The sequence below is a fragment of the Poecilia formosa genome, unplaced genomic scaffold (assembly GCF_000485575.1).
Source record: "Poecilia formosa unplaced genomic scaffold, Poecilia_formosa-5.1.2 Scaffold149, whole genome shotgun sequence".
Classification (NCBI taxonomy): domain Eukaryota; kingdom Metazoa; phylum Chordata; class Actinopteri; order Cyprinodontiformes; family Poeciliidae; genus Poecilia; species Poecilia formosa.
Genome location: NW_006800088.1, coordinates 1,325,597 through 1,352,003, shown reverse-complemented (window position 1 = coordinate 1,352,003; position 26,407 = coordinate 1,325,597). Strand labels below are relative to the sequence as shown.

Below are 26,407 nucleotides of genomic sequence, written 5' to 3'. Positions count from 1 at the left end.
TATTCAGCCTCCATCAGAGTCCAATCTGCAAAAGCTGCAAATGACTTGACGCTGGGACATTGTCCAGCAGAATTAATGCGGCCGGAGGTGCAACAGAAGTGTTTTATTCATGTGCTACAATGACCCAAAGTCCAGACATGCATCCAGTTTTAAAGGTATTGCACGATTTGAAAAATTGAGGGACATGATACAATCTGAGGTGTTTTCTAAAGAAGAATGTGCGGACATTGCAGTCTCTGGATGTCCACAGGTTATAGAGACATGAATATTTTGCAAGCATCTTAGTTTTAGGGAGACTAATAATGAAATGATCAATTTGCTCTCGTTTGATGTGCAACAGATCTCAGGTCTGTGTGGTTGGTCTGGTTTTTGTTTAATAGATTTGCTTCAGCGCTTCCTTCTTTTGAACAAACACAAAAGTTTGGATCTTTGTGCATTTTATTAAAATATTTGAGATGAATACACAGCCCCCCCTCCCCATCCCTCCCATCAGCACACATGCCCTCAAACTTCCTCTACATCCACCACTCCCCCTGTCTCTCCTGGGAGCCATGCAGAAGTCTGGTTAGGGGTCTCCAAATGCCAAAATGCAGGAAGTCACAGCTGTGCTCTTCCCCCTTTCAACATGTTTGAGGCTGAGAGCGTATGTTTTTGTCTATGTAGCAGCATCTGTGTGTGAATTTAGGTCAGGGTGCGTGTTTTCAGCCTGAGCACGCCGGTGTTTTTGGGTCCGAGTGGCTCTTTCATTCAGTTTATCTGGTTGGTATGACGCTACTTTCTTTCCCTACTTCTACAGAAGTTTCCAGCGTAATTAAAGTATGGCTTATGGGCCAACAAAACACTCTTCGTCTGAGCTGTGTGTTAATTTTTGGGGGTGATAGTGCAACAGAGTGTAATGTACTGCTTTGGAGACGCACACACAGGCCACCTATACTTAACATTCTTCAATAGTTTCTCACTCCTTCACAAAGAATAGAGATGACTATGAACATAGATATTGTTGAAAAAACATGAATGCTGTTTTAATTTAGAATCTTTTTGTTTTCAGTACCATTATCTGGCTGATGTATCAGTCGTCCATGTCTCTCAAAACACATTTAACTCCTACTGCAGTGCACGCTTCTGTTTACTGAGCATAATCATAAACTTAGATATTTAATACAGAAAGTAAAAATAAATTTTAAACGCATCGACAACTCATGAAGACCATACGTGCTAAGAAGTCAAAACATAGTTGTTTCTAAACCTTCCTCATGGTCTAAAAATGTTCTTCATTAACAAGGTGTCAGCATCTCATAATGGGTGAATCCACTAATATCTCCCAAGATATTTACAGCCTTAAGCGATTGATTACAGATGAATTTCCAAATTACTGAAGGTTCCAGGTAGCATTGTTCAGGCCAAACATCATCACGCTAAAACCCACTGCATCCAGGTTCTCCCTGCCAGACAAGTTTCTGAAGATTTGTCCAAAAGCTAAGGACAACTCTTGGAGAGCTTCAGAAAACCTGGTAATTAACTGGTGTAATTGCTTTCAAAGCAAACAAGAAGGTATTCACACAACCACCATTGCCTTTCGCCACCCAAGACTCCACTTTTGAACAAACCTGTGAACTGCTGTGAGAGAATGCTCTGTTTAGATGAGATCGATATTAAACTAATTGAATGCCATAATGTACACCATACTGCAAAAGACCCTTCAAAACACCAACCGAGTGAAGTTGGGTTGGTGTTTTTCAGCATACTGGCTGACTTTGTGTAATTGAAGGGACAAACATACTCAAGACATTCTTGATTCCTGCTTCCATCTACCAGGATGATGAGAATGAAATGAGGGTGAATTTGTTCAACAAGATGATCCCAATCACAGTCATTGAAACTCTGGTTTAGGAGAGAGAAAAAAGCAGCTAGCATGGCGCAGTCAATCATCTGACCTGAATATTTGAAAAGAATATCACAGACGAGGTTCTGCCTGCAGGGTTGGATGATTGTGTTGAAGAATGGGTGAAAAGCACTGCATCACACCAGTGTCTTCTAAGAGGATCCATCTTGAAGCTGCCACCATTCACTTGGGCCTTTGTATGAAGTATTCAGTAGATTTTGTTAAGCGTGTTCAGTAGTTTTTCCGTGTCTGTCCATTTTGTTACACATAACTTAGTTCATTGACCTCATCGGTTTGATTTCTTTGGACTTTATGAATCGTTAGAAACACCTGGTGAGAATTTCATGTCAGCGGCACCTTTAGAAATATATTTACTTAGAAAATTGGTGAGGTTTGATATTTATTGTACTAGCTGAAGACATTCATATTATGTCCTAGTTATAATACAGCTGACCAGATTATTTAAGCCTATCCTACATTGTTCTTCAACATTGGTTAAATCTAGACAACGGAGTACCCTCATATCTCACTTGTAACAACATACAGTAAGTAATTTAGCATTTTATGCAACTTTCATGTTATTGATGCGAGACATGCGTCATGCTGCACCAGCAGAAGGCAGACGCAGTAAATCAGGACATAAACAATGGCTGAAATTTATAATTTGAACTTATGAAAGAAGTTTGTGTCACTCAAGCACATCAAAACACAATCCCACTACTTCTGGCTCTGACTGCACGTCCAATTAAACTTCTCTGCAGATGTTGCAGTCAGTCCTCCAGAAACTGCCATTAGTTAGTCATTAGGCCATGATTAGTTGTGCTTTATTTTTATTAGCTCCCTTCCTGATCTTGTGACAATATTTCTGGCTCCCATTGCTGAATAAACTTTAAAAACAATCCATAATTCTTCTGTGCAGATCGCCGTAGGGTTGCAAATCGTTCACACAGAAGTCTCATTGTGGTCGGGTTTAATTGGCGGTATGAACCACGAGAAGTAGAAAAAATCAGAATTGAGGATCAAGACCTGCTGTGTGAACGTGGCCAAAGAGATTTAGGGCTTCATCACATATTTTCATTATCGCTTTCTCAGATAGAACCACCGTTATTATGCAGACATTTTTACAATTTTACCCATCTTGCATTTTCATAACTTGCTTACCAACCAAGATATGATCGTCCTCCTAAACTGGCAGGCTGGTTTAGAGGCCCAGACTTACTCTGGAGGAGCTGCAGAGCTCCACAACGTAGATAGAAAAATTTGTCAGAGTTACTAATCTTTAGGTAAGAGTATCAAGAAAAAAAACATCTGATGAAAGAAAGTCAACAAAAGTCCCGTTAAGTTTGTCACAAGCCTCGTAGAGCAGTGCCAGTGTGGAAGAAACTTTTCTTATCAGATGAGGGGGACAGAAAAACACACCATGCCCACTGTGAAACACAGTGGTGACCCCATCATGCTGTGGAGCTGGTTTCCTTCAGCAGGAACAGGGAAGCTAGTCAGAGCAGAGGTGAAGGTGATCGGAGATAAACACAGGACGATCCTGGAGAAAAACCGCTGAACTTGAGACTCTTCCTTAAACATAGTGGTGAGACTTGAACAGACATCCCTCTACATTCAATTTGACAGAGTTTGAGCCACTTTATAAAGAGGAATTGGGACATATTCCAGGCTCTAGATGTGGAAAGCTGATAAAATTTGTACCAAAAAGACTCTTTCCACTTTACAATTCCCCACAGCTTTATGACAAAAGAGCTCTTTACAGTAAAACCAGAGTTTTTGCTTTAATAGGCACAGTGTAATTCTGTCTGCCTTTGTTTTGGTTACAGATAAAAATCACCCAGGAAAAACAGAGGTGGAAAGAAAGCGACTTGGGAGACTGAGGTGATGTTGGAAAATGGCACAGATGGAAGCCTGAGTGTCTGCGTGTGAAAAACCAGACAAATCCAAAGTACAGAAAGGATAGTCTGTCCTCTAGCTTGACGTGTTGGACAAGATATATGCAGAGATGTGGCTGGACAGAGATCCAGATTCTTTCTTCCTAAGTACTAAACCTCAGACGTGTCTGCTAGAGTTTCCCTAGATGTGTTTAATCAGACCGCTTCTCCACTTTCCCTCCTCGGCGTGCTTGATCTTCGTCGGATGCCACCGGTCTGATGTGTGAAAGTGTGGACATATGGAGATGATCACAGCGCCTGTTGCTGATGAGTTTCCTCTGGAATGCTGACTGCTTGACAGGCGAGTTGCCGCGCTGACATGAAGCCTCCGTCCGCCGTCTGGATGGGAGAGATTGACAAATACCGGCAGGGAGACAAGTAGGAGGAGGGGGACAGGAGAGACAGAAAGAGATAGGGGATAGAGGGGGAGGTGGGAGGAAAAGAGGAGGAGAGATGAAGGGAAAAAATGACTTTACGCCACGGCTGGACTGCCCCCTTTTTTCCTCTCAACCTCTCTTAACTTTTTTCCTCCCTCCTTCCCTTCACCCTCCTCCTCCTCCTCTGTTTGTGTGTGTTTTAAATGATTTGGGGAGAAGAGGGGGACAAGCACTCTGAGCTCGGCCGACGGTGCAGGCAGGAGCGTCACACAGACGAACAGGAGCCTGAGGGGCTGCAGACTGGGACTGGAGAGGCATTCAGGGGGATTCTGGATCCTACACACAGAGCAGATAGGTGATTGACAGCCACGCAGGAGGACAGATAAAGGAGTATTGACTCCCTGGAAAAACAAAAATAGCACGTTTCAACGTAGGGACTGTACAAAGAGCAAGGGCAAAGAATATTTATTTATCGGACTGCAGGAGAAACGTGTTTTCTTTCGTGCTTTCATGAGGGAAGCAGATGAAAGAACCGCATTTTGAATGAGGGAATCTTCATCCTCTTCTTGCGATGCTTTTAAGGAACTCTGAACTGAGTTACCCTGCGAACTGCTGACGTGACAGGATACGTTTACGGTCACTGATTGCTCCAGAAAAGACAATCTACGTTTTACCTCCTTTTCTTTATTCAAAAGGGCTCCGGCCGAGGTGCCGGGCTGATCAACACTATGTTTCGCTCTTTAACAGCACCTTCGACCGCCTGTCTTCTTGTCTTGTGCATCCTGGATGTATGGACTTCAGCCGGGCCGGCCGTCCAGCAGTCCCAGCGGCGGCAGCAGTCTCGCAGGTCCAGACAGATGTCCACCCCAACGCCGTCCGGCAACCTGTCAGAAAGCGCCGAGAGCAAGGTGGAGCGCCTCGGCCAGGCGTTCAAGCAAAACGTCCGCGAGCTGCGGGAGAAAAGCGCCTGTTTGGACCTCGTCTTCCTGGTGGACGAGTCCTCCAGCGTAGGGTCCAACAACTTCCAGAGCGAGCTCAGGTTCATCCGCAAGATGCTGTCCGACTTCCCTGTGGCGCCGGAGAACACGCGGGTGGCGCTGGTGACCTTCTCGTCCAAGACCCACGTGGTTACGAGGGTGGACCACATCTCGGCGCCCAAGTCCCACCAACACAAGTGCTCCCTGTTCAACCAGGAGATCCCCTCCATCAACTACAGAGGAGGAGGCACCTACACCAAAGGAGCCTTCCAGAGAGCAGCGGTAAGTCCCATCTTTAGGGGAAAATCCAGACAATTGAGTTGCTCTCATTTGGAGAGCCACGTTCGCTCTCCTGAACGTATTCCCCTTTTGTGCCGTCTGTGTGTGTGTGTGTGTGTGTGTGTGTGTGTGTGTGTGTGTGTGTGTGTCTGCAGCCTGATGTCTGTATGTGTATGTCTACACGNATCCCCTCCATCAACTACAGAGGAGGAGGCACCTACACCAAAGGAGCCTTCCAGAGGGCAGCGGTAAGTCCCATCTTTAGGGGAAAATCCAGACAATTGAGTTGCTCTCATTTGGAGAGCCACGTTCCCTCTCCTGAACGTATTCCCCTTTTTGTGCCGTCTGTGTGTGTGTGTGTCGGTCTGCAGCCTGATGTCTGTATGTGTATGTCTACACGTGTAAGGAATGACTGTGGTCTAGAAAGGTTGATGTTAATGAGGCCCTGCATGGCTTTGCTGTTGCAGCTTCCTCTAAATTACACAGCAGCAGACGGTGAGGGGAAGCTGCTTGCTGGGTAATTGTTCAGGGCTTTCCAGAGATGAAAATACCTGAAAGAGCAAAAAGAAATGCATGTGTGAACAAAAACTGAATTTAGGAGAATAAATGACTAGAGACGGACTACTGTGCCTTGCGAAAAGTATTCCTATGTCTTGAAAGTTTTCACATTTTATCAGCGTGAGCCGGTTGAACATAGAAGAATTTATACTTGTGAAGTTGAAGAAAAATCTATTGTTTCTAAGATTATTTACAGATAAAAATCTTAGGCTTTTCCCTTCCCTTAATTGACCTAATGACTTAATAGAAACTCGGTTCACTGCTGGCGTCTCTTCCAGCTGTGCACATTGTTACCTGTTCTGTTTTTGGAAAAATATCTCGACCTCAGATTGGATGGAGCATCAGTGATATTAGTTTTCCTGCCGTGAGCTAACTGGGTTGTTTAGGAACTAAATGCTTCCTCCTGAGCTGTGGCTCTCTGCAGCTCCTCCAGAGTTACCACAGCTGCTTCTCTGATGCTCTGCTCTCCTTTTCCTGCCTTTCTGTTTAATTAGATGTCCAGGTCTCGGTATGTTTGCAGTTGTACCAGATTATTTCTGTTTTCAGGTCGCAGCTTAACTCACGATCTGTCGGGATATATTTTTTTAATCATATTTTAATTCTGCACCGTTTGTGTTGATCAATCAAATCTAAATGAAATACACTTAGGTTTATGGTTGTAATTTGGCTAAAAGCTAAAGAAGTGTAAATACTTTTGTAAGACAGTGGAAGTCGAGGAGTGTCACCTTAGAGATGGGAAGTTTTTTATTTATTTTTTCCAAATTACAGTATTTTTTGTTGTATTATGTGGTGACTGTGTTAGTTTGTTGTATTTGGGATGGTGATATGAGCAGTCTCAAACCCTGGGCATCCAAACTAGACATATGGCACAACTCGTCTGTCAACTCTGCAGTAAAAGTGGCCCTGGTGTTGTGTTGTACGGTGGCCACTCCTCTATAAACGCCACCCGGCTCACGCTTCTGATTTGCAAATTCCCCAGAAATTCAGCTTTTGGACGAGATAAACAGTTTTCTTTCTAAAAGCTGGATGAAGGGAAAAGTCAGTGACACATCAGGGAGTCCAAACCGTCTGAAATGTGAAACACTTAGTGTGAGTAAGCTTTCTTTCAGCAGGTCCTTGTTCCGACTAATACTGCTGGATTAAATCCTCCAGTTAACTACTGAAAGCTCGGCCCTCAGGCAGGTTTACATCCTTACTCAGGTGCTGAGAAGCAGGCAGCTGGCTGTGTCCCCGCATCTCAACCTCAATGAGAAAAAAACCTTCTTGGTCAAGCTTGTGTTTCTTGTAATTTATTGGAAACACCTTATTGTTTTAAGCTATTTACAAACTGATCTATTAGTAGACTGAATGTGCTCTAGGGCTCTTTAGTTGTGTAGATTCAGGTTTAACAAGATAATAAAACAAAAAGTAATGATGCAATTTTCTTTGCATCTCTGAAATCAAAGCATTTGAGTCCTTTTTCTTTTGTAGCACATTCAGTGTAAGGCTCAGGCTGACTAGCTGCAGAGCTGACACAGTTTTTAAAATGAAGATAAATGAGCCTGGCAGGTTCAGACCTAGATGTGTAATGTTAATTGGGCTCCAGCAGCACCTTTCCACCTAATAGATTGAGCCTAGTGTTTGCTACGCCTCTTTATATGGTCAATAAACTAAAAAAAAAAAAAACCTAGGCTGTCTTTGATTTATTATCTAATCCAAGGTATACTTAATTGCCTGTCTGGATGGGAATAAAAAAAGGGGAGAAAAGTGTTTTTCTTTTCCATTAGTCACAGAGAAGGTAGGTCAGTTAGCTCTGACGAGTCGAAGCTGCTCTTTAACCAACTAAACTGCACTGCTGCAGCATCATGTTGCTGTTAAAATGGAGATTTTACATCCGTTTGTCCAGTTTAAGAAAAAAATAGAAGTGCGAACATGCATGCAAACATCTGAGACGCGCTGGTTTGTGCATCTGTGCAAAAAAGAAATAGTCCAAGTATGAAAGAAAAAGCATAATTGATAATTGCAGTGTAATCATAATGTTATACCGTTTTTTATTCCCTTGGCTGTTCTGAGGGCTGCAGAGAGCTGGGATCCATTAAGAGAGACATTTTTCCACCAGCCGTGCATGTAGAGACAGGGCTCTGCTCCAGCTCTCTTTATTTCTGTCTGTCTCATTCTCACCCCCGTCTGTCTGTCTGTCTGTCTCACCAGATTCATCACTCAGTGGGTTTAAAGCCTGGGATTTCTGACTTAAACAGACCTTTTAGGATATATTGGGCTTGATTTATTAACTTGAATTAAACCTTTAAAGTGTCTGAAAGCTTGACTATAATATTTCTGATGGGTATGCAGACTTTTACCATCTATTTCATACCCAAAAGGTAACATTTTGTCCCCTGGTACTTTCAATTTGTCACATTCCCATAATGTACATTTTTATTTTTATTTTTTCTGGTAATTTCAGTTACACCAGTTGTAGTTATTCTCGACTTTTGGAACATTTGACCTGATTATGACCCCTGATCATAATCGGAGTGGGTCAAATTTATCCCCAAAGTGAGTAAGAATAACTGAATACTGTTTAAAAATAATTAAATGGTGAAGTTATGAAAAAAACAGCACCAATGTTAATAAACTTTTAAGGATAAATTATTCATACCCCTGTCAGGTTTAGGTTTAATATTTTAGTTTAATCAACACGTTTCTTCTGGCTGGATGTAGTACCAACATTTTAGTTTGAAATCACTGGAGAAAGCAAGATATTATGGTGAGGGTAGAGAGTCCTTCCAACCTCAAAGACTTGGAGCTCATCATCAAAATACCAGCGGAAATATGCAAAACGCTGCAATGATGGCAAAAAAGAGTTTTCCATTTTATATTGAAAAGGGTGTTATTTTCAGCATGCCAATTTTTAAAATGTATTTCTTAAAATAAAAGCATGACTTATTTGTATAAATCCTTCCTATAAACCAAATAATCTTTTGATAAATGGCTCCCATTTACTCTCAGAAACAAACGTAGTTTAATAAAAACAAAGCTTAAATTTGCCAGGGGCAGTTTTTGTATTAAGTTACCTAAAAGTGGATATTAATGTCTTACACATTATCCTCGAAAAAAGCTTAAACACTCATCAGTAAATGAAAATAATGTTTATTGCTGTAACACAGCAGGACTGTCGGTCAGGTATTTTGGTAAAATATGCGTCTAATGTGTGTGTTGTGCCAAAGCTGTAAAACTGTGCAGCCTTTAATTCAGGAAAATGTTACATTCGTGTTTTATTCTGGAAAAAATCAATACCCAACTCTAAAAATAAAGGAAAGTAGCAACAGAATACCCACAAAACTAATAACTAAGATCTAAAATAAGTTTTTACAGTAGCTGCATCAACCAAATCTATTTTCCTAACAAGCAATCAATGCAAATATGAGAGAGTGGCGAAATGCATAAAGATTTTTTATCACTCTGTCATTGATTAGTAATAGTAAAACAGCTGCTGTTGTTTTTTGTGTGTTTGTGCTGGAGTCCACATTTTATTGTTTTCATTATTTCAATGCCAAATAATGAAAAACTATATCCCATAAAGAAAACAAAGTATAAACAGTAGTTCCATCTCTGCAAAAGCTAACATGACTAAACCCTCATCAGTTTTGTCCTAGAGAGGACGCGATGCAGAGTTAAAATCTGAAATAGATTTTTCTAAACCATCCACAAAGTGTTTTGTTCTAACAGCCCCAGTCCTGCAGAGCTTGGGGAATACCAGCGTTGCACAAATATCTTAAGAAATACTTGGCCTTCCTTCACAGAAGTCGTTTTATTTTTTTCACCAGCTCTGTCTGCCTGATGTGTGGCGTTACTGTGCTTTCTTTCTCTAATACACCCCGGAGGTGCTTTGTTGGAGTCGTATGAGGCAACATACTTGGCTAGGACCTGCATTTTACGTTTTCTTCTTTAAAATATCTGGTGGGATTTTGGCAGCGTGCTTCAGTTATCATCATAGTGAAATAATTAATTAATCTTCTGATAAGGTTCAGGACACTGTGATTGTTCGCTGCTGCGAATATTTTCCCCGTTTGTAGATGTTCATGATGGGATGTTTTATTGTTATCTGAGCCAGAAAACATTTAAATTAAAGAGAGTAGTTCTGAGTTCAACAACCTTTACTTAATATTCTTTGAGAAATATTGGTCAGTCTTACTCTGTAGCTGTTTGCACTCCTGAAGGGTTAAAGTGGAAAGAGTTTGATAGTTTCCTCTTTCACATTTCTGGACATCTGGATAATAACTTAAAGTTTTGCACAGAGATCCAGTCTCTCAAAATGTCATTCACAATACTGTTCCTAAATAATCACAAACTTCAGTCACTTTATCTTTCTTTTCACAAGTTTATCATTTACAAATACATGAGACCTAACAGTAGACCTTCTATTTATATCGCCTGAAATAAATTTCTACTTTTTACACATCTTTGATTCACATATTTACCCCAAAGAGTTCCTCATGTTCTTAATGTTGTCATATTCTACTATTTTCAACATTTTTGATGGATTTATTGAGTTGCTTGAACTTGACTCACCAGCTGGTCTTACTTGGATTGAAAATTACTGAAAAATATACAAGTGAGGTGCAGCTACGTGCCAGAAATGATCATTTTGTTCTCTTGTAGAACCTCTGTCTCCATTTTTGGGTCAGGCTGAACGACTTCCAGCAGAAACCATTAAAAAGCCATTTTACCAGATACAAACAGAAGCCACTTCAGAATCTGGTTAAAGTCCAGCAAAGTCTTAACTAAGCCCAACAAATCAACCTTAAACTCTGTTACTTGTAGCTTGTTGTTTAGCCATCGACTGTCTATTTAAAAGCTTCGTATTTTGATGAAATCACTCGTTGGAAGTCCATGTTTTTCACCCTGCTGATTGCTGAAGAGGAAATGCCCTCCTGGCCTTGAACGTTGGAGATTTGTTTTTATTGCAGCTACACTTTTTACAACGAAGGGGACAAAACATTGGGCAAAGTTCTTGAGCTTATAAATTATGGAGTACTTGTAATTATCTTGCAACCCAGAAAATGAATTGGAATACACTTAGAATCCAGAGAGAGTCATCTAGAGAAGCTACTCATTACCTTTAGGATCAACATTTAGGACCATCTACTTTATAGAATCAAACATGGAGAACCTACACTTATATTAATTTAGCTTATTATTATCCAGAGAAACTCCTCATTTCCTTAAATCAACATTATCAGAAGAGGAATCCAGAGAAACCCCTACTAATTTATAAATCACAGACTACTTATTCTTAAATGTACCTTATATTTCAGAATATGGGGTATGTTAGTAGGGGTTTCTCTGGATTCCTGTACTGATAATGTTGATTATTAGAACTTTTTTGTATTTTTTCTTCTTTTGCTCTGTCCTTTGGTTTGTTGTCTTGTTGCATTTCCTTCTAATTTATGTAAAGCACTTTGAACTGCCTTGTTGCTGAAAATGTGCTATGTAAATAAAATTACCTTACCTTGAGTCGAACCTCTAGTCTGCTGGTTGGAGGACAGATGGCCTCAGTGAATGGGACGCTCTCTCTACCCCATGACAACCCATTCCCAATAGACAGTTTCAAAGCTGGTTATCCAACCTCTTGCCACTATAGCAGCTTCAATTCTTTTGGAAAATTTCTCTACAGACGTTGAGTGTTTGTTGGAGTATTTCACCATTCTTCCACATTAGTGAGCTCAGGAGCTGTTGCTGCATGAGTTGGACTGACTTTCAGATTTTGCTCTAATCATTCCCAGTTTGGTTGAGGTCAAGACTCTGTGCAGGCCAGTCAAGTTCATGCTCAACCAACCAATCAGTGTTGTTCATTCTTATATACCCTGCTTAGAGAATGTTGGAGTGAACCATCACCAATCTGTTCAAACCTAGTTGGGAGGATTGATCGTCTAAATGTTGCAGAATATAACCTGCAAAACAAGCCCACACCACAACCATCCCTCCACCAAACTTTATATTGGTCTAATTGTATCGCAACAAGTACCATTCATTGGAGACCATGAACCCAGACTCATTCTTGGGATTCCCACTCAGCAGAGAAGTGCGATTCACAGACAGGTGGAGACTTATGAACACTGACATGTTCAGCATGTTCTTTCCCCACTGTGTGATTTTATGTGATCTACCACTTCTTGGATCAGTTCCTAATATTTTTAGTAGCTTTCACCTTGTACTGACACCGCTAATTGTGATTTTTAACCACAAAACGACACTGGAAGCTACTGGGCTCCTCCCATTGTCCAGTTGAGACATCTGAATTTAACCGTTTGGAGGGGTTCCTCAATCATTTTGTATATTGTGTATTTGTAATGCAAAAATGCTCATAATTTTCCATGTTTTTCCACTGTTGGCCAACAATCTTATATATCCACAGATCACGACTGTTGCTTTTTATATAACATTGATTTGGATAACTGTTTTACTATAAAATAGGACATAAAGTTTGATCTCATCTCTTCTTGCCTGTCGGAAAACTCCGCCATCATGAGCTGCCAAGTGAACCCCTACTTGCTTTCTTCAGTCAAACCTGGCTTTGGCAATGGAAAACAGTTGGCTAAACCAGCCGTGTCTTGATGTCAATCTGTCTTCACAGTTTCATAAGACGGCAGGGCGTGAAAAGCAAAGATGAAAGATAGACTGGAAAATGAGGGGGAAGCGGTTGAAGATGATTGCTCCCAGTCTTGTTTTCAGAGTGGTAAGCTGTACGGCTGCTTGACTCCAGCTTGAAGCGGACGTTAGTTGTCCCCCGAATGCATTTACAATCACTGGATCAAAGAAACTTCCTGTTAGGACAACCAGACTACTTTTAGGAAATAAATTAGTAGAAGTTTGTTCTGCAAGTGGCTATTCTCCCCTTAATCTTTCAAAGATGTGTGTCTTCATGCTCTTTATTCCTACAAACGTTCACACACAGTTTATGCAGCAGCTGCAGGAAAGTCAGAAAGGTCACGTCATGGACTGTTAAAGCTACAGTGCCCTGAACCTCTTTCACATGTTTTACTTTAAAAGCACAAATATCAGCTGGTTTTTTTAGGGTTCTATGTGATCAAAGCAAAGTTGTGTAAGCAAAAGTCTGAAAACTTAACACCCAATACTTGTGGGACCATCTTTTGTTACGCTTGCAGCTGTAAGTCTTTGTGTTTCTCTACAGTTTGTGCAAAATTCTCAGTTGGTTTAAGATCAGGACTTTGACTAGACCATTCAAATGCAGTCATATGCTCTTAACCTTTCCCTTATAGCTCTTCCATATTGGCCAAACAGTTCAGTGTTGGTTCTGTGTTGCACATTTCTCTTGTGCTTATGGTTTTCTTTCAGTAGTAGGTTTTCCTTCTGCTACTTTTCTGTAAAACCAGGTTAGTGGAGTGCACAACCGATAGTTATCCTGTCTTTAGATAATCCCACTGAAGTTTTGGATCATTAGGATTACTATGAGCCTTTTGGATGCTTTTCTTGCCTCGTTTGTCGATTTAGGTGGATGTTAATGCCGTGGTAGGTTTGCGGTTTTGCCATATTCCTTAATTTTCTGACTGTGGAACATTAAGTGTTTAAAGCTTGTTTTATAACCAAACTTTTCCTTAAAGCCCTCCATAACTTTATCCCTGCCCCGTCTGATGTGTTCCTTAGTTTTTAATACACTATCTATGCACTAATGTTTTTCTGAAAACTAAATGTATACATTTTCTTTGATTTCTTGTTTGTATGTCACTGTTTTGTCTGCAACAAAAGCCCAATAAAGTTCATAGAGGTTTGTGTTTGCAACATGACACATTAAAGGTAAATAAATGCTTTTGCAGAACAAAGTAGATGCTTGAGCATGATAGGTTTCTCAAAATTAATAACACAACAAACTGGAATGCAATAATTGTATATTTTTTCAAAGTATTAGGACCTCACACTTAGCATGCTAATATGATATTTAGCCCTCTGGAGTAAATGCTTCACCTTTCAGACCACAGTGATCAATAGGCTGAAGTTACACACAGCTGAAATAGAGGAGTGGAGAAATTGGGTTAATAATTTAATACTAATATTGTGACCATATAACGTTGGAATATTATCTAATAAAAAACAGTTTTTATAGGTTAAGCAGTGACATATGTGTCTAGTTTTCTGCTAAACAGTAGTGAAGTAAGCTTTGGTTTTCAAGCATGTAAAACATCTATGTGACGTTTCAGAGTGGGGGTTGGTTATCAGTCTTGTTTTCATTGAGGTTCTTGCCAAGCTATTATCAGCTATTTATTTCTGCAACCAGGATTAAATAAATACTGATGAGTGGGTTATGAAACCCATATCCTCTCCCAGTGAATTGACCTCATTTCTCCTCCTCTGACTCCTTTTTGTCACCTAATGCTCCACAGACCTCCCCTGCAGACCTTTCAGGAAGTGGAGCGTCCTTTCTGTCAGCTTTGACGTATTGCGCTCAAAACATGAAGTTTCATTTTACAAAATATTGTCTCAGGTTAAATGAGGCCCGGCCCGTGAACGTTTCTTGTATGCGTCCAGTGGAGAAGGATCACTAGAGTTGGGTAGTAAACTAGTTGCATTTAATTGAGTAACTTTTTGAAAAAAAAAAAAAAACTTTTAGGAGTGTTTTTACTGCGTTGTACTTTTTCCCCTTTTACTTGAGTAATTTTATTATGAAGTATTGTTACTCTTACTTGAGCAAAATTTCTGGATTCTCTACCCACTTCACTGAATGAAGAACAAGCTTGTTTTACCAAAAATTCACCAGACAAAGTTGCAAAGCTGCATTTTTGTTAGTTTCATGTTGTACTCTTTGCTTAATTCTTGCTGTTATGTATCACAATTTGTGCAGCAGATTCATATTTATTTGTGGATCTAAATTTGTCCATCTGAGAAGAGGAGCAAAGTTGATGATGGAGCGAGTGGAAAACAAAGTTCCCTCTGCAGCATGCAACAGAAAGGTCCATCTTTGTTCTTGTCCTTGTGGCCAGACGGTGACGGTGATTAAAGCACCGTTTCCTGTCTGGAGAAACGCTTCCCGACATCTCACTCTGGATCACGTCATCTCCCTGATTCCGCCTGCCTCCTCCCTCCTTGTCGTCAGTATCGCATGCAACATGCAGATGGATATGCATTGCTGATTAGTTTGGATGTTAATGAAAGACATTGCTCAGTCTGGATGATCCTTTCAAGTGGACTACAGAGGTTCCTCTCAAAGATCAATCTTGAAATAGGAAGTTAGGAGTTCACACAATGGCAAGAAAGCGGATACTAGAAACTTCTACTATAGATGTGCACCAAGCAGAAGACCTAACGAGAAAGATATCCGAGTATTTTAAAGCTATAGGATTATGATTTGTTTTTGGATGCAATTTAATTTTTCTGCAACACTCTGTATTTTGTCTAGATTTATGGCAGTATTTGTGTTTCAAAACCATCACAGACCCACATAAACACTCAGGGCATACCTGTTATTTGTCCTGAGGTTGAAGTTGGCAAGTTGCTCAGGCTCTGTCATGGTAATCGACGCTGTAGACTCAACATGAACGTGTGCTCTGTGTGAGATTGTATGTTTTGGACTCTGAAGGAAGAAATGCATCAGTCTCAGGTTTTGCTCTGCTTGGCTTCTTCATACTGAATCACTCTGGCACAGAATCCCTCCATTCCTTCTGATCTGGGTTCCTCAACCACAAATATGTTTTTCACTGAGCGATTCTGAGTTTATAATTGGTTCATAAGGAAGGAATGGCCGTTTTCAGATTTCCTTAAACCTTTTAGTGTATTGGCTGCATGGTAAATCCAGTTTCATTGTTCCTGATTACCTTTTTATCAGATAGTCATTATTATTCTAATTAACTTGCTGTATTTTCTGCCTTTTAATATGGATCAATGCAGTGTAACTTCATTCTTTAGTGCATATTTGATATGATTTCTGAATGAGAATCTGAATTTGAAGATAAAACCTGAGGTCAAACCAAATTCCAACAAAAAACACAAAGTGTAGCTATCTTTTACTGCTTATTTATTCTATGTACTTCCTGTATTCTTGTTGTATAACTTTATTTTTACAGACATATTGGCTTTAACTAATTTTTTTCAGGTAGCCGTGAAATTAGTGTTGATAATCTTGGTTGTTCCTCGTTTATCTGTGGAAAAAGGGCTGACAGATGTTCAGGCAGAGCAGCGATTTGGTCAGCGGACAAACGGTGGATTTATCTGCAACTTGTGAGGTGCAGACAGGCTCATGAAGGACCGAGCGTGTCGCAAAGATCCTTGCTCCGACGGGGGATTTAGTTTTTAGAACATCTGAGGATCCTTGGACCATTACAACGACCTTTTTAAATGAGAGATTCTGCAGCTTTCAAACCACCTTTCTCTTTTATTGTGCCTCTGTGTAATAATAAAGCAAAGCCAAAGTAGCGATTTATTTTGCATGAGAAATCGGGAGGGCTTTATTCACCCTAACAATGAATTTAAACACCTTTGGCAGCACCAGCTTACTCTTTGAAATTACTCTACAAGCTCAGCACACCTTGTTTGGATCAGCCTTCTTGTTTCAGGCAGAAATGATAAAGTTTGTCCATGTTGGAAGACGAGTAACAGTGCACAGCCGCTTGCTCTCTGTTCCAGGTTCTGGCTGTAAAACATGTAGCAGGATTCACGCAGGTTGAGATTCTCAACACCACAAAGAAGTTTGGCAGCCAAGTCAACAGATCTGACGATGAATCTTAACCTCTGGCATGTTAGAATGACGAAGGCTGGAGTGCTTTTGGTCTCCGTAAAGCGTTATTGTGACTTTGATTTATTTATATATTTTTCTTTTACATTATCTCTATCTTTCAGAGCTGCAGGGGGTTTTTCTAGACTTTAAATATACGGCACATGCCTACAGCTGTGTCTCCTAATTATGTCCAATTAACTCAAAATAGATGCAGTTGGGCTTTATGATGCTTGGCTTTGAAGTCTTGCAGATGAAGTGCTGGACTTATAAAGATCATAAACGAGTTTGTAAATAGGAAATTATTTTCTCGTTAATTTTATTCTTGGAGACCGGTTTACTTTACACCAGTGGAAGACTATAATGTAGCCTAATGACTGGAAGGAAACATTTGAATCCACTTTACAATTGCTCTTAAAGATAACAGAATGTGGAAAACTTCAAGCGCTCTAAAAACTAAATCCCCCTCCATATTTCATTTCTGTTTTAGTATTTCTTTCCTTTCTCCTGTGTCACGGTTAATTTTCCTGCCTCAAAGTTATGTCCCAGCATTTTTTCAGCAGACGTCAGTGTATGTAGCATGTGGTGGTTTTGGATGCTGCAGTATCCCGCTTGGCCTCGGGGCAAAGGCTTCTGTGGTCAGAAGCTGGAGTTTGCCCCTGCCAAATCCAGCGATCGGAGCGAACGATAAGGAGGTGAATAAAGTCGAGGGGTATTTGTGTATATCTCTGATCAAGTAAATTGCGCAAAATGGTATTTTCTTCTCCAATAAAGACTTAAAAGTGCCTCTAAATCACATATTTCCCTTTCCTCTCTTCCAGTTAGAGGAATTTATAGAAACTTATAAGATTAATATACCGTAAAATACGGATCTATAACTGACAGCTGTTCTTTTTCTGTTTTTCTTTTGTTTCCTGTTTAATGAGCCACTATTTCCATTTTCAACTTTGCAACATGAGACCCTCAGTTTTCCTGGCTCTGTAAGCCAACAGACGGAAGTGTATATAAACATTTCCACAAAAGTATTATGAATATATCATTGCACCTTCTTTATTTTGTTCGTTGTGAAAATAAATCTGTAGCTGAGTACAGAGAGGAAGTCCAGTAAATAAAGTCTGACCTTCAAGAGAGACGGTGTAGATTTCAGCTCTTAAGTCATCGGTTGTAGAACATAAATTGGATACATTTTCAGATTTTTCACATTAAAGAGTAACTTTCTTTAATTTTGTCCTCCTTTTTGGTCCAAAGGCAGGATTGGAGCGAATTTAAAAAAAATAGCGTAGGTGATATTTGAGCATGTGGCGTCTGATGTCGTGTCTGTGGTTAAAAAAAATACTGCTATCCAGTAATAGGTGAGATTACAAAAAGAACCAAGTTGGTAAAAGACTCGAACATAATGTTGAAGTGGACTGAGTGGGTTGAAGTCGACCCGTCTCGGTACAGTTCTGATGGAACGACAGAGTTCAGTGGAGCCCCGGTGTTCAAATTCCTGCGATCCTCTGCTTATTTTTATTAATTCAAACACCAAATATACATTCATATTCATTAATGCACACAACGGAAACCATCTTAGCATTTCCACAGAAACTAATATTTAAATCCTTCCTAATCTGCGCCCTTGCAGGTACAGCCAATCAGCGCCAAGGAAAGTAATTGCCACTCCTTGATTGGCTTTTCAAACATCATCTGCGCGTCAAACCTCGATATTTCAACTTCCAAAATATTTTATCGAATATTTTTGACATACTACACAAATAGTCAACATTTCTCCCCAAAATATGGAGTCTGCGAATAAATTAATCCTTTATACTGACCTGAGAACAAGCCGATTATTATATGAAAGGTTAATGATTATAATGAAAGTACTTCTTGAAGGATGGGTGACGATACTTGTTTATTGTAGCGAAGGATTTTCTTTCTTTCTGTTCATGCTGTTGCCGCCTCCAACCTTTTTACCCAGTTACGCCTCCCTGCATTAACAGCATTGAGATTAAAGACACAAATCTCACAAATCCCTTAAACACGTGGATTTATTTTGGCAGCTTGAAATTGAAATTTACCAAAAGCGTCAGAGATTGGCATGTGAAGAAACCAAAAGTATTTCAAAGTGCCAGCAGTGGCAAACTAAATAACACGTTTTTATGAGCTAAGGCGTGCAGGTCTATTAGTAAACCACTTGCTATGTTGAGGTTGGAGATCGAGAGTGCCAGATTCCACTGGGTTGTTTTCTTTGGTGAGCGAATGTGTGTTCTTGTTTGTCCGTCTCGACTGAAAGCAGATTACCGCTGCGCCCGTACGAACCCGGGCAGACTCAACCCCGGGCATGTTTGTTGTCCTGCTTTGTGTTAATTTTAAGCCTTTTTATGTGAAGTTTTTAGCGTTCCTCACGTTTGATTGTGTAAGATTTCAAGTTCAGAGACCAGTAATTGTGTTTCCAAATGTAGCGTTGTGTTCCAGATAGTTTTCCAAATGCAGAGACAAAGTATGCTTTAGCCTTGGCTTAAGTTGGCTCATTATGAAACGCTGCGAGGAGGCAATAAAAGACTTATCCTCCAGCTTTTGGCATACTTTAATCAGTCTCCATTCACTAACCACTAAATGCAATGTTTCACGGGCAGCCATCTATGTATATAATTTAATTTATCTTCTTTTTTTTGTTGCTTTTTGTTCTTGTTGAGGCCACTAAAATTATTTTTGCCCCCTTACCAGACCTCATTAGGTTGTGCTCGGTTGTAATGTTGTGAAGTTTAGTGTAATTGGTCTACTAACATGGTAACAAGAGAGTCGATGAGTTAAGCCTTTTCTTGAATATATGCTGCAATCGCTAATGTCTTATTTTTTTCTGTTAGAAAGTTTTACCTACAGCCATGCCAAGACCAACAAACCCGACAGGAGAGAAGGAAAATGTAAGAAAGACGAGGATGCAGCCCGTGCAACAATCAGTGCATTTTCCTGTTGATGCACGTCTGCAGCGAAAGTTTCGTGGACATTTTATGCCAAGTTGGAGTAGCCAATCACTCATTTTCATAAGCGCTTTCTGCACCCCAGTCTGGAGCTGGGATCATGCTTCATCACACTGTTGCCATTGTTTATTTCAAACTCTGAATTGAGCCTTGGAGATGGTGCGGCCGCTGCTGTGTGCTTGAGCAGTGAGGTAATGAATGCTTTGTTGCAAATATTACATAACCCTTCGCAATCTGGAACATAAAATGGTGAATGTCGCCTCTAAACAGCAAGTCCACGTCCATCAACATAAAGAGAACAACCTAAAACTACCAACTTAGAGGGAAAGTGATCATCATCACGACCAAACCAGATTAGGGAAGTTTACTAAATAAATTCATGCTGAATGCTGGAAATAAATAAATGGTAAATATGGAACCTCTAAAGTCTGATGTTACCCTATGATCAGCAAAAACATCGAGAAGCAAAGAAAAGTTGGTCATTTTGTATTTTAAGTGGTACTGATGATTGCGAACTTGTCATTTTTACATAAATAATAAATATTTATTTGAATAGGTGGCCCATAAAGTCCAGTCTTGGAGAACTACTTGACAAAGGATGCATCCGAGAATTGCCGGATTGTAGCATCTATCTGATATAAAACAAAAATTTACCTCTTATCCACGTAAAAAGACCTGTGTGGGTTCATGTTGACTAAATTAGGTTGAGACGATGTGACCCAAAGATCCAGCATTTGCACTGAAAATGCCTCCTTTGTTCTGGTTGTGGAGTTTCTCAGTCAGTAAATTAAACTTGTAGCTTCGGTTTGAGCTCATGACCTTATCAGAGGAACTGTTAAAGGCCTGAACTGTAATTTTGCATCTTCACATGGTGTTTAGGTGTGTTAGCTAATGCTGCAGACCAAATCTTTCCTTTTGCCTGGTGGGTCTTGCTATACAAGTAGTCACCAAAGTTTCTCACTTGTTTGAAGAGAATGACTTCATGTGATGAAGCTTCTCCTAAACTCCTTTGGCAACGTTTTGATGGATTAGGATCCATGTCAGATCTCATCAAAAACACAAGCAGATGTGCAGCCTGATGGTAAATATTTCTATATTTGCTCAACGCCTGCATCTGATAATATTAAATCTATCAAGCACACGAAATAAATCAAGCATGTAAAAACCAAAGAAACACGAGACGGACCAACAAGTCTTTCTGACCAAATAAATGTGCCCAACCTCTTTCACATGGCACACTCTTCACTGCTGAAAATGTTTTTTCTTGTCTTGTTTTCTCCACACACACACTAGACTGAGGCTGTAAAACCCGAGAATTATGAAATGAGCCAGCTAAGATAGCCTTTACTTTTGGCGTCACGGGAAAATTAGCTTCCCTCCTTTTCTTGGCATCTTTCTTTCTCTCTTGCCGCTTCTTGTTGAGTTGAGTTTGATAAATGGTGTTGTGGCAGAACCTGTCAAGGTAACGTACACAGTTTTCCAGCCATTTTGTCTGGTAATTGACCGATTGTCCACACTCTCTAACTCAACTCTACTTTGTCACACTTGTCATTTGTGTATCTCTTTTTTCTCTCTCTCTCTCTTCTTCACGAATTTGTAATGTACAAGCAAACCTTAATGAAAACCTTTAAATTATTGGGTAGCATGAGGCAACTTGGTGGTTGCCAAATTTGGGGCAATTTCCTTTAATGCTTTACTTTTTCCAGGAACAGTTTTCCCTTCCTAGCTTTTTGTGCAAACACACCCCAGACAGGTTGACAATTATCTGTGTTGTGTTGCTTATGTAATGTCGAAATGTTTTGTGGTTTTGCAATAAGTAGCCACAAGTGTTTTGATCGATGTGCAAAAGGAGAAATACAAGTATGTATATCTATATGATCGTGAGTGTGTGCCCTCAACATTTCAGGTCTTTTCATTGTCTCAAAGCTCAGATGGTGTAAAGACGGAGTCTGCAGAACTTAGCAGCTGTCAGTCAGACACAAAATGTCAGTATTTGGGTAAAATGGATGCTGTTGTCTGCACTGATTATAAAAACAGAACAAAACTTGGGAGCTACATGGCTACATTGGTATCAGAAATCAAGACATCTTCCGTTACAAAGAAAGATTTAAATAATCTTATAATGACGAACAAAAAAGCCATTTGTAAAATGATTGTAAAATCTTAACTGTGGGAACATTTTCACTGCTAAATGTGCTTTGACTATTGGACTGGAGTACCGTCTGTGATCCAAAGGAATAGGATAAACCAGACCAGAATTGATGGTTTTTACCATAGCAACTGAGTTGAGATGGTTTAACGTCCCTATGTTTTAACGGCTGACAATGAAAGAAATAAACTTGGTGATCATCACCCAATGCCTCTTGTTTAATAGAGGTGCAGCCGTGGGACTTTTCCACTCAAAATCTCCTCTATTTTTAAAAGGCAATTCATAATGTTTACAACTTTTTCTTTTTAATTTTATTCAGGCTCGTCACTTTGTTATATTCATTTTTTTTCCAAATAAAAGAAAAAAGCATTAAAGAGAATAGATGGTGAAGGATGATGAAATATCATTTCATAACGCAAGAAGAAGCCGTTAATTATTAATGTCTCCTGTTTGGATGCGAGTTGTAAGGTGAAGAAATGTATAGTGATTTAAACAATGTGGAGGATTCAGACTCGAGAAATAAATGAGAGCAGTAGCTTGGAGACCTAACCTACCAGCACCCTACCCAGGGATTTAAATGCACGACGCCGTCTGCTGGCAGTTCACCACAGTGGGAAATCAACGCTTCAGGCAGAAAAACTGTTGTTCAAAACACAGAAATACTGACAGCGTCTTGAGTTCAAACCTCTGGATTGTTTTTGAGAATTGGAAAGAAAAGAGAGAAGCAGCCTCCACCTGCAAAGCAGTGAAAAGTTTTCTGTTTTGCTGAGATTTAGTTCATTTTATCTTTCCCTCCAATAGCTGCAAACTGTCTGAATGAGTCAGGTATTTCTAACCTTTACTTTTTTTTTATTGGTACCTTTAAAAAAAAAGTAGTAAGAGCAAAACCATCTGCAGTGAGACAGATGGAGCGCAGACACAGTGTAATTTCTCTGTAATTAAACAGAAGCCATTAGGTAAATGACTCTCTGTTTATCTTCACAACTACTCAGTAACAGGCAAACATCCGACTTGGCTTCATTTCCACTGCACACAAATAAATCACAAATGAGCCAATTAAATTTTTTTGCTAATGTCAAACTTTGTATGCATTACTGTAAGCCACCCTACTAAACACGTCGTACCAAATTAAAAAAACAAAACACATGTCAGTGTGGATTTTATGACTTATGAATGACGTTTCCTGGTTTACAAACTGACAGCCTCTAATAATGCAAAAAGCTGCATGTATTAAAACTATTGCATAGTATTTTTGCTACCTTATTACCCAACATGTTAAGAAGTTGAATTTCAGTCTGTTCTAATTTGCAAGTTTATTTTAAAGGCATCAACTATCCCCATCTGGGTGGCCTGCTGAGAGTGGAAACCCTGAAAGTGTCAGTGCCTCATGGCTCCATACTGAGGAAAACTTAAGCATGGAAAGTTTTCTGAACCTGACGGAGTGAAACCGAGACGGTGTTGCATGGAACAAATGGAACTAAAGCTGAAAGGGAAACTTACAGCAGCTGATCTAGGAAAAATGGTGCAAAATTAAAGATGTCTGACTTTACAGCACTTAACGTAAAGCATTAGCTGCCAAGATGGTATGAAACGTTGGGGTAGTTGGGGAAAAATCTAAATTAATTGAAAATGGCCTTGACTATCTTGAATTATCCTAAATTGTTGCTGAATAATGTCTAGTGTTGCGTCTGTAGCTGTGTGCATGTATGTTGTTCTGTTGGGCCCCAGCAGGAGTTTTGTTTTTCTTGCCACCCAAGCCAAGAGCAGATAGCCTGTCCAAACAAGCCGTCTAACTTCCGACTGACGGGAAGAAAACTTTCCAAACGGATTAACCCTCATTTTACTTTTCTCTCCTCCATGGAGATCCTGTAAGTAAAGTTTTAAGGCTAAACATGCATTGTGTTTGAAACTGTAGTTTTCCTCAGTTAAAAACAGGAAAGAAGACAAGAAAAGCACTTGATTGTGATTTTTTTAAAACTTTTTAACCAGCGTCCAAAATAAATACGTTTTTATTTCACATCACTGGTTAGATTTAGCTGTTCCAGTTTTGGATTCTGATTTTCTGGTGTGTTGTAATAAATGAATAGTCAATGAGCTGTGATCAAAGCCAGAGGAGCAGCTAATGGGAGGACCGCAGCATGGTGCCGATGTCGGGTCTGGATCCAGGATGGCTCTCTGCATGCAGAAGCCTTTGATTAGCTCCGTGCCTCCATCAGCAGCTCCTCAAGGTGTCAAAACTTGTATAATTTCTTCTGCCAAATGCAATCAGACGCCTGCTTCTAATCAGACCAACATCTGTTGTGCAATTGATCATCAGTTCTTCTATTTATTTAAAACTCAAGGTGGATATTACCAGAGATAACGCAATATGAAAAACGTTCTCAATCAGTAATGGTCTAATAATGAAAGTAAAGTAAATAGCAGTGTACGCCACTCAGATTTTCTGGTTGTTTTCCTTTTTGTTTCTCCGTCTAAAATGTCTTTTCACTGTGATTTTTGGGTTATGAAATAACTACATCTAGACAGTCTGGGGACTGGTGAGGAATTTCTTGAGCTCATTGTGGAAAGACCAATACTTCATAAAAATGAAAACCTTTATGGACAACGCTGAGGATCCTCCTCACAACAAATTAAATCAATAATTCAATGTTTTGAGTCAAATATTTATCCAGATATTCTGCAGCTCAGGCCTCTATAAAACCTGCTTCCCAAAGTTTCTACCAGATCTTTGAAGAAACCGGGGAAATAAAGCCAGTAAGGATTGAACTGATCTGTTTGCTTGGCTTCTCCACAAACTATATATGTCTTTACATATCATGGATTTCCTTTATCTTCTCGTCGTACATATGAATATCATTGTGATGGATTTGGCTTGTGGCGATGCCGCTGGATGATATTTGGACCCGTTATTGACATCTTTGATTTACATCTTGTGAAAAATATTACGGAAACTCCCATTCAAATGGAATCTGCGTTTTCTTTCTGCGGTTGCTGAACAGAGGGACTTTTTAGACCCTGACACAATAATTATTCTGACACACAGCCAAGCAGAAAACAAGCTGCATACCAGCAGAGGCTGAAGAGATCCCAGATATCCACATGAGTGTCATTAGCATCAATCCTTTATCCTGGCAAAATTCTGCTTTTGATTATGCTCCATCGGTCCTGTGTTGTTTTTTTTTTTTTATCATCTTGCATTTTGTTTTTGATTCTGGACTGGTTTGGGTGTTTTTGTTTAGGTGTGAGAAGAGTGGCAGCACATGATTTCAGAGTTTCTTGCTATAACTCGAGTCTTTAACTTGCTTTTACAGCAGACCAAAAAATAAAACTGCAACTTTGCAGTCTATAAAAACATCTGGAAGGGGAAAAAAAAAAAAAAATTCTGATAAAGCAAGGAAACCTCCACCAAATGTAGATGACGTTCTCAGCAGGTATTTTCATAGCTGACCGTACGAGTTTGAATGCATTTCCGTGCTCGGTGCAGACAGTGTAAGTTTTCCCGTGCAGCATAATGGAGAAGTCCCTGTCTCGACATATGGTCGGCTCATCTCTCGGTTGCTTCCTGCCAGAGTGCGAGGGCGTTTTGGAACAGAGGAGAATCCGGTTACCAGGGTTTCCTCCTGGCCGGCCAGTCCCTGTGCTGTCGTTACTTCCTTGATAGACGTCGCTGGACCCAAACCACTTAGACCCGAACTGTCCCGTCACTGATTATGTCATCTTTAAACCCGAACTGTCGACATAAAAGCCTTTCAGGAAATGTCAAATTCCCGCAGAGTTCAAGATAAGTCACTTTCTTTAACTTGCATCACATACATGTGGTCTAGACTGTAAAAGAGCTTGAGGAATATTCCAGTGCCTTTCAGATATATTCATTTTGTCACTTTGCATCCTCCATAGCTTTTGGTGGCCTTTATAAAATTGCATGTGGCAGGATAACACAAATGCATAATAAAAGCTTCTGCAGCAAAACGTTAGGCATGTCTATCAAGTTGGTGCATTTCTTTAAGGTTATTTTTGTAAAGGAGTCAGTCAGTACACCTGCTCTTAAGTCTTGTAACAGTTTAAGTTTGGATTTTGGTCTAGATTAGGAGTTTTAAAATTCAGTTTTGGACTCAAGTGATCACATCAAATTCTGCTGTGTTCCCAACGTGGCAAACTGGATGCGATGACTTTCTTCTTACTACTCTGACATAGAAACCACGTTTTCACGTAGGTAATGGTTGTCCTGTGAGCAGATTCTCCCACCTGAGCCTCTGGTCTCTGCATCTCCTCAAGAGTTACTAAAGACCTTAGCTTAAATGGACTGTCATGTTATCGTCGGTTCTCCTCTTACCTCACACTTACTAATTTTCAGATTTTGTTTTGGTTTAAGCTAATGTTAACCTCTGAGGCCTCCAGAGAGCAGCTGGATTCACACTGAGATTACAGTTCTGGACTCAGTTTACTGTCCTGATGATATTTAAAGAGAATTACTGGTTCTAGTAGACACAACATAGTGTTTACCCATCAACCAAAATCCCAATAAAATACATCAAAGTAGTTGTAATGTGACAAAATGTGTAAAATCCAGGCACTGTATCATT

General features: G+C 39.9%; 1 protein-coding gene across 3 annotated transcripts in view; it reads left to right on the top strand.

The window, feature by feature from the left end:
- svep1 (sushi, von Willebrand factor type A, EGF and pentraxin domain containing 1) overlaps positions 1-26,407 on the top strand; it is a 96,424-nt gene that overhangs the window by 2,060 nt on the left and 67,957 nt on the right. Inside the window, exon 3 of one of the 3 annotated variants that reach the window (XM_007563657.2) lies at positions 4,941-5,452. In XM_007563657.2, coding sequence (XP_007563719.1) covers positions 5,051-5,452 — 402 coding nt within the window. In that variant the 5' untranslated portion in view covers positions 4,941-5,050. Of the gene's footprint in view, positions 1-2,412; positions 5,453-26,407 lie in introns of those variants that run through there. The other 2 variants (XM_007563656.2, XM_007563658.2) reach the window with 2 other exon arrangements.